The sequence below is a fragment of the Cyprinodon variegatus genome, unplaced genomic scaffold (assembly GCF_000732505.1).
Source record: "Cyprinodon variegatus isolate N-32 unplaced genomic scaffold, C_variegatus-1.0 Scaffold26, whole genome shotgun sequence".
Taxonomy (NCBI): domain Eukaryota; kingdom Metazoa; phylum Chordata; class Actinopteri; order Cyprinodontiformes; family Cyprinodontidae; genus Cyprinodon; species Cyprinodon variegatus.
The window spans coordinates 2,718,308-2,727,440 of NW_015150479.1; the positions used below are offsets into that span (position 1 = coordinate 2,718,308).

Consider the following 9,133-nt stretch of genomic DNA (forward strand, 5'->3'; position numbering starts at 1 on the left):
ACGCTGTGTTTGATAGACGGCGGTTATACTTTGAGAACAGAGGGGGAAAACGGCTCCGTTTTCACACATTTAATTAAAACATAGCTATCTTATGATAAATAAAAGTAAAAATGATAACAGTTGGCCTGTTCACTATAGTTGTGTGCCTTGTGAAATTCAAAGTAAAGCATATTTGAAAGATTCTGAGGATTCTTTTTTCTCTCTTTTTTTTTTAAGTCAATGCAATAGAGTTGATTTAATTGTAAAAAAATTTCACCAACATATTAATGTATTGTTGCACCCCTACTAAATACAAAGTTTCCTAGAAAAAAACCTGTTAGAGGCTGCATAAATCCAGAGACACAGGTTTGCCTGCAGCAAGAAAACCACCCAACACCTACAGTCAGAGCCACTATCAAAGTATTTAATGTGTTGTATTGGCTGGTAGTTGAGTTATTTTTCCCCACCTACGTTGGCATTCTCCCATTCTATTTCCTGTGAGGTAACACATTAAACCACACTCTAGCTGTGCTGAATTATTTTCAGCTTGTTGCTAAATCTGCCTTTGTAGGCCAAAAATGACCCTTTCATGAAAGTCATCCCTTTATCTCTTTTAAACTTTTTTGTAACTTTTAAATATCTGTTCTAATCCATGAAGTTAATTTTCAACAGCTCAACTTGTCTGGTTATTGGGTTTAATATTCTATCCATACTTCTGACTGCACTCTGATGGCTGATTCCTGAAAGTCTCCCTGATGTTCTAATTACACTTGATTAGATAGAACCACTTCATAAGATCCAGAAATATCTTTGCAACCCCATCAGCCATTTAAATCTGATGAGCTGACTCTCACCCTTCAAAACATGTCAGCCACCTGCCTAGCGTGCCATTGAAAAGGTTTACCGATGTAAGAGGATGAAAAGGTGTAATTATATAGTTTTTCCAGTTTGTATCTAATAATTTTTTGTTTTCTCATTCGCATAGTTCCATTGGCTGACAGATATCTGCAAACTATCCTCACTGTTATTTGAAGGTTATTGAAACTTTGCTGAAACAAGACTGTTGAGAACGTGAGCGAGCTGCAGTCATTTTTATTCTAATGTGACCTTCAGTTAACTTCCTTAACCACTTCATCACACGATGCTGTCAAGGGGCCACGATGATTCACTACTGTTCGCTGAGGCGGTGAGGGGCTGCTTCCTCAGCGGCACATGAGGACTTTGATGGAGCAGACTCGAGGTGAAACGGGGGAAAGAAGAAAGAGAGGTGTGATAAAAGGCAGAAAATTGAGGACAAAAAGGGGTTATTGTTTAAACGCTGTTGATTAAAAGAGGCAAAAGCGCTAAGCTGGGACATCAGAGAGAAGACAATGTGTTGAGATTAAGGAAAGAAGGGACAAAGAGGACAGGAACACCATGGGATTGCTTTGTGTCAGATATAATAAAAGGCTGAGTAAAGCTGTCAGGAAGGAGGAGAGGCCTGAGGAGTTGTTTTCCATATTGAGTAGACTTACTAAGCTCTGAAATATTGAGAAGATACCCTATTTACAAACTCTTACAGAGAAGAAATCTGAAAAAAAAAAACTCATGTAAGGATTGATATAGATATTCCAAAGACAATTTTTTGTTGTACTTTTGTTTCAAGGATGTCAAGATGATTGACAGATCTGGACGCTGAGGGTAAAAAAAAAAATGTATATAAAAACAGAAATCTTTTTTCATTTAGTTCAAAGTCGATGCACTGTGTAACAGACATACAATCAATCCTTAGACCACCTCACTTCTTACTGTGCTGCGTTCAATCCGAGCATGTAAGCGTCAAAAAGGCAAAGCCTCAACCTGGACACATTTGCCAAGTTAAGGCTCTGCTCAACAGCTGATCTGTTTTTTTCCCCTTGCAATCAAGATTGGCTTGGCTTTATAAACTGTTTCCCCACAGTTCAGTTGGTAAAGATTCATAATGATCAGTTATAATGATTGGAGAACTATCTTTCCTGTACATATAAAAAAAAAATCCATTCTCTATAAATATTTATGCTGACGCTCTTCAGAATCAGATATTACAGCTTGCATGTAGTCCCAGATCAGCTTCTCTGATTGGTTGGTGCTTCACATCCGGCAGCAAAAGTTTAGATCTTCCAACTCTGTAAGAAACTTGTGGAAAGCTTCAAACTGCACAGTGCAAGATTCCCCTTAAGGCGCGTCCTCTATAGACTTTCCATGTAAACCAGATGCCATTTAAGCTCAAACCCATTTGGTCAGAACACAGAATCAACCTTTCACTGGATCCCATTGACAGTAATAGGGATTGTCAGTAAACTCTTTTATTCCTGTCATGGGAAACCTTTGGCCACTGCATTAAACTTTTATAAAATTTGGTTAGTTGTTTTCTTATTAAATTATGTATTTTAAGGCTTATTGGGTACCAGAGCCAATGTAGGTTGCACTTTGTGCTCTGTTGCAATATTGCGTGGAAATAAACTGTCTAGGTTCCCCCTTAATTTCCTCCATAAACAAACAATCCATCCATTCTTTCTCCTCTTTATGTTTTGCGAGGTAAAGTGTATCAGAGGCTCAATAGAGGAAAACATAGTAGCTCCCGTTTCTACTTCTGAATAATCCACAGGTTAAGACTCGCCCTAAAAATAAGCCATCCAGATAACCTAATCAGACCAAACTCCTGAATTTCCAATAGTAGCTCTAATCTGAACTCCTCTAGATAACTGAGCACCTCATATTTTCTCTAAAGCCTTTCCACCTCATGCATAAAGGTTTGTCTATACTCCTTTTTATAAATCCAGAGCAAAAAGATGAAGTCAAATTCCATATAATTAAAATGGGTCTTATTCCAGCAAAATGATTCTGATCATCTAAATATTTCTGCTGAAAACAATCATTGACATAACTTGCTGTGTTATCCTTCAACTCTGCAAATATTCAGCTATGTTTTATAATTTCAAATAACTTGATTTGAATGCTATAAAGGTTGAAAAGATAGAAAGCAAAAATGTGTGAATGAAAAAGGACAAATGATTGTCCTTTTTTAACCAGTGATATAAGTTCAACTCAAATATAACAAGTTTTTTTGTCTTTAACTCTAGTGACTGACCTTTAAAAAGGTTTTGAGTTGGTACTTTGTCCCCATAGAACTAATCCAGTAGCCTTGTATTGCATTTCTTTAGATTTTTCAGTGAATTTGATGCATTGTCTGCAGTCACCAACAATTCAGTTCATTCAATGTATTTTTGTAACTTAAGTACTCAAACGCAGAAAGTACATTGTTAAACTTGTACATTGTTACTTTCCAATAAGAGGTGGATGTCTAACCTGTTTTGTACATGCAGTGAAGTAAAACACAATTCCCTGAATCTTCCATTTGCAGAAGCCTTTGCTGCTGATTACCCACTTAGAGAGGATTACCGTCATTTTGAAGCCCATTTTAGTGCACTTAGCCCCCCTCCAGAGCAGCAGCTGTGTTACAGCAGGTCAAGCTTTACTGTGTTTGGAGTTGAATTAGTAAATGAATTACAGGATATCCATAATAAGGTGAACAAGCCATTATGGATCATTGGTTCTGTTTGCTACAGAAACAAATTTGATGTGATCTGCTGAAGATTGGCAAAATACATGCGAAAGAAACCCTTTTCTAAGTTAACTTGGTCTGAAAACAAAAAACACTAAGCAATTTCCAGCAGCTATGTGGGCATGCTGCTTCCAGGAAAGAAAAAGCACAACTCCCATAAAAAAATACAACTGTCCACCACAGAGGTTACAACAGAAGATTTTATTAACCAGTGATATATCTGATATATCTTTAATATATTTAAGATTTTATTCATGGTAGAGAATTTAGGGATTTATTTCTTTTCAACCTCTTTTTACCTTTTAATTGGTCCTAAGCAGTGTTCATCAAACCTTTTGGTAACAGTTTGTGAAACATGGCATCCAGGGGAGCAAAGAAAGATGACCAGTCTTTCATGACAAGGTGGACAGAATCCTGGGGTTTTGTGCAGGAGATGGCTAGAGCTAAATAAGATCTTTGTCTCTAGAGTGCCGTTTGCCAGACGTCTGGTGCTAAAAAGGTTTTCTGAGACAAAACACCAAGGATGAGGCAGAGAAGATTGTGTCCAGATATGAGAGGCAGGCAAGAAAAATATAGTTCCATGAAGAACTAGAAGATGTTACTTCAAGGCTGGACTAATGTAATTCTTTACTTTATCAGGAAGTTCAAAAACTGTGGTTAAAAGCCTTCAGCTGATTTCTAAAGAGATTTATAAAAAAAAATAGAATGGGAGGCAGATCTTTTAGTTATCAGGCTCCTCTCCTATGGAACCAACAACCAGTTTTAGTCCGTGAGGCAGACACCCTGTCTACTTTAAGGGGAAGGCTTAAAACTTTCCTTTTTGATGAAGCTTATAGTTAGAGTGGCTCAGGTTATCCTGAGCTATCTCTATAGTTATGTTGCTATAGGCATAGACTGCTGGAGGACATAGCAACCCCTTTTTCATCATTCTATCTCTATTCTCCCACTCTGCAGCATTTCTTTAGTTAAATCTCTAATGTTATGCGCTTTCTGTTTTTCTAATCACAGTAGCATCAACACCTTTGTTTATATGTGTTATAGCTTGGCCTGTTTTTCAGTGTAGTCCTGTTTCTTTGACTGACTGGCTGGATGTGCTCTGTTCCTCCTGTGGCATGGGAGCAGGCTCAGAGCTCGTCTGCCTGGCTGTGTGTGCCCTGGAAGGAGCTGGTTTACAGTTCTTCTGTCTCCTTAAACCCACAGAACCTCAGCAGGTGGCCGCTCTGAAGCCATGGCTGCTGAATGTGCTAATGAATCGGTGCACACATGCACGTATCGACTGATACTGATACGAGATAATATCAGCCAAAATAATCATCCGTCTTTCTCTATGGCTGACCCCTGTTCTAAATTGAGAAAGGAAAATGAAAGCTACAGATACCTGCCCGTGGTTCCACAGTTCGATTGCCATTCGGATCCATGAAGACAAATCTTCCACCGGTGAAGTCTGAACCGTAGTTGGACAGGTACAGGAGAGATGTGTAGTCAAAAGAGCCATATGTCTCCTAGAAGACAGAGAGAAGAGCATAAAAGTGAAAACTAATGCACCTAACAGGGTAGTCCAGATTTATAGCACCCCTTTACTCTCGGTGAAAGGAATCTTCGCCAGGCACCAAATGCTTACAGCAGGGGACGTGATATTTATTGACAGCTGATACATCTTTGAGCAAAGGTGATAAATGTGTGTGATGTGAGGGCTAGTGTGAACTGCCCATTGCTTTAACCAGATGTGATGATTCTGCTATGATGATTTCACATGTATAAAGAACTTGGCTAGTTTCAGGGTGTTTCAACGTATTAAAGAAAGTTGGAACGAGATAATGCAGCAATATTGGGTCAGAGTACAGAAGGAAAAAAATTTTACTTTTAAAGGTGAAAATTATCTAATGTTGTAATATCATCTGCTATCCTTCTGAAAACACTGAGCTTTACTACAACAAAAAAAAAACAAACAGAACATGACTGGCCAGATGTTGATATAGAGGGGAATAGTTTTTATGCCAATATAAAAAGCATATTTGGCCAAACTTGTGCAGCACTGGGTCAATATATGGTGTTAGAATGTGCTTAGTAGGTCGCAGCATAAGAACTCCCAATAATAAGTAGATTAGTAGTTGGCATTGAAAGCAGACAGCAGTTATAGTGCCTTGGGAAAGTACATGGCCCCTTTAAACTTTTCATCCCTTTGCCACATTTCAGGTATAAAGGTATAAACTTTTTATGTTTTGTGAAGAATCAACAACTGGGAAACAATTGTGAGATGGAATTAAATGTATTGGACATTTTTAAGTTTTTTTAACAAATGAAAAACTGGGTGTGCAAAATTATTCAGACCCCTTGAGTTAATACTTTGAAGCACCACCTTTCGCTGTGATAACAGCTGCAAGTCTCTTGGGGTTATGTCTCTTATCAGTAGCATGTCTTTTTGCCCATTCTTCCTGCACAACAGCTGGAGCTCAGCGAGTTCGGATGGAGCGTTTGTGAACAGCAGTTTTCAGTTCTTTCCACAGATTCTCTATTGGATTCAGGTCTTAACTTTTACTTTCTAAAACTTGGATATGCCTATATGTGAACCTTTCAATTGAAGATTCTCTCACTCTTCTTTTTTTTTTTTTAGTTTTGGGGCTCCGTTTTTCAACAGTAAGTTGACAGGAAGAGGGGGAGAGACATGCAGCAAAGGACCACAGGTCGGATTCAAACCCGGGTTCGACGTCATGCCATGTCATGGGTTGTGCGCGCCAACCACTGCAACACCTGCACACCCTCCATTGAAGATCCTTGTTGGAAGATAAATCTCTGTCCCAGTTTCCGGTCTTCTGTAGACTCCAAAAGATTTTCTTCCAGAATGGTCCTGTATTTAGCTCCATCCATCTTCCCTTAAATTTTAACCATCTCTCCTATCCCTGCTGAAGAAAAGCAGGCACAAACCATGATGCTGCCTCCACCATGTTTGACAGTAGGGATGGTGTGTTCAGGATGATGAGCTCTGCTGCTTTTACACAAAACATAATTCAATACTGGTTTCATCTGATCAGAGCACCTTCTTCCACGTTGGCTGTGTCTCCCATGTGGCTTGTAGCAAACTTCAAACAATACTTTTTATGGATATCTTTAAGAAATGCCATAAAGGGCAGATTTTTTTGTAGTATACAACTGGTTGTTATTGTATGGAGAGAGCCTCCCACCTCAGCTGTAGATCTCAGCAGTTCATCCCTAATTCTTCCATTTCAATATTAGGTTGCACAGTGTTTCCTTGAGATGTTTAAAGCCTTGGAACTATTTTGTATCCAATCCTAACCTGCCTGGTGTGTTCCTTGTTCTTTATGATGCTCTCTGAGCTTTAAACAGACTCTGAGACGATCACAGAGCAGGTACATTTATAGAGACTTGATTACACACAGGTGGGCTCATTAATCAACTTCAGTCATTTAGGTCAACATTGGATCATTCAGAGATCCTCCCTGAAAGTCTGGAGAGAGTTTGCTGCACTGAAAATAAAGGGGCCAATTCATTTATTCACATTCACCCATGTGCTGGGATATTTTTGCAGTCTCAAACTGTATCCTGCTGATCAATACAGTTTGGCAATGTGTGGAAACGCTTCAAGATGCCCCATTAACCCATCACTAGGAGTGGGACTTTAACTCAGAACCTCTGGATTCCAAGCGCAATGCCCTAACCACTAGGCCACCACATCTTCAGTTTTTTATCTGTTAAAAAAGGGTAAAATATCCAATAAACTTTGCTACCCTTCACGATTGTGTCCCAATTGTTGATTCTTCACAAAAAATTACAATTTTAGGTCTTTATGTCTGAGGCCTGAAATGTGGAAAAAGGTTGAAAAGTTAATGGGAGGCGAATATTTCTGCACAGCACTGCAGGTGTTATAATTAACTTATAATGACACAGCATTTAGTCACAAAATAAATGGTGTGAACAAAGACATGCTGCCTTGCACCAATACTGAAAATGGATTTTTTTTTTTTTATCATTTATTTTCTTCTATATACATATGTCCAAAAATCTTTAGAGAGATTGAAGAATTAGATCATTGAGTTCCTACTTGCTCTTATTGTTTGTATAAAAGCCAAAATAAAAGGTCTCATTAACAGAAAGGAAGCTGTAGTTTATGCAGAAACATGTTTTTCAGTCAGGTAAACACTTTCAATACTCTATGAAGGTTAAAGCGGAGCTCCCAATTCAAGACTTAATGCGTTGGAGTGCTGCTTTACTTACCTAATTTGAATTGGTTTCATTATTTCCTACAACTCTCAGAAACCAGACTGCTGTTCCTTTTAGGAACAAACAATAAAAGCAGTGAATCAAGATACTAAAATTGGTTTAATAGATTTTAAAGGTTCATGAAATTCTTAGGTCTTTCATAAATGCTACATGCTATTTTGTTTGTGCTGGGCTTTTAATGGAAACAAGCAGTTTGTATTGTTTTGTGGGCTAAGTAACAGAAACTGTTCAAACTACTATATTGAATTTAGGCCTCATCACAGATCAACCTCTCTATGGCCATGTATGGAGAGCTGATTAAATGTCAGTTTCTTGTTAAAATATGCAAATTTTTCCTGTTTAATGAATCCCCAAGGTTTTGTAAGGAGGGTAATTGGGAGTTGGTTTAAGCAAAGTATGTCGAAAATGTGTTCGTCATTTATCTATTAAAAGTTGCTGACATAGTGGCCATGAATAGGTGGCTAAATTAATGCAGTCCAGCTCAGCAAAATATCACAGGCTATAGGAGGTTCTTTCATGACATGATAAAGATTTTCACTGCTTATGCAAATGAGAGTTCATATAGAGGGCTTCAACTAAATATCCTGTAAGGTCTCCAGGCCACTGAATTATTGAAGGATTCTAGTTTTGCTTTATTAAGTCTTTCAGTCCTTCTAAAATTAAATGTTTTGTTAATCAAAACATCATCTTCCTCAGTCAGTCGCTCATCTTGAGGCCTATTCTATGGTCTATGTTTTATAAGGCCATTGAGGTCTAGTAAAGATATGAAACAAATCTGCAGTTTTCCCTTTGTACCCAAGTCCTGTCCTAAATCTGAACTTAAGTTTTCTTCACATCAAACTTTAACTCTATTCCTAATGGATTTACTGCTGTTTTAAATGTGGTCCAGTTTATTTATATAGCCTATTTCATATGACAATCCTTGAATGAAACATATTCAATCTGCATGGGAGGAAGAAGGTTCTGGAACTTAATCCTGCCCTACAGGGTCTCTCTTGCATGTTCTCTCTAAGGATGTGTGGGTTTTCTCAGCAGGGATGTTGCTGTTGCTCACCACATCACGTGCACAAGGGTCTGTAGTGAGTTCTGTTCAATTTACGATTATTGTCACAGTGGATTAAAATTTGTTCCATCTGAGTAATTGGTAACTTCATTAGAAGGACTTTCTCAGTGTTCTAAATTCTACAGCTGCGGCCCACACATAAGCGAAGGCCTACTGGTTTATTATCACCTTAACAGCGCACATATAACCACCAGCTTAAAGGCTCTGCTAACAGCACAAAGTCTGTCAGCAGTAGGGCTGGGTACCGAACATCGGTTCTTTTATGGTAC

The 9,133-nt window shown here is 38.4% G+C and overlaps 1 protein-coding gene across 4 annotated transcripts in view; it reads right to left on the minus strand.

Moving 5' to 3' along the window:
• ogfod3 (2-oxoglutarate and iron-dependent oxygenase domain containing 3) overlaps nucleotides 1-9,133 on the minus strand; it is a 55,116-nt gene that overhangs the window by 19,622 nt on the left and 26,361 nt on the right. For all 4 annotated transcript variants that reach the window (XM_015395398.1, XM_015395380.1, XM_015395388.1 and 1 more), the window contains one exon: nucleotides 4,941-5,064. In XM_015395398.1, coding sequence (XP_015250884.1) covers nucleotides 4,941-5,064 — 124 coding nt within the window. The remainder of the gene's footprint in view (nucleotides 1-4,940; nucleotides 5,065-9,133) is intronic.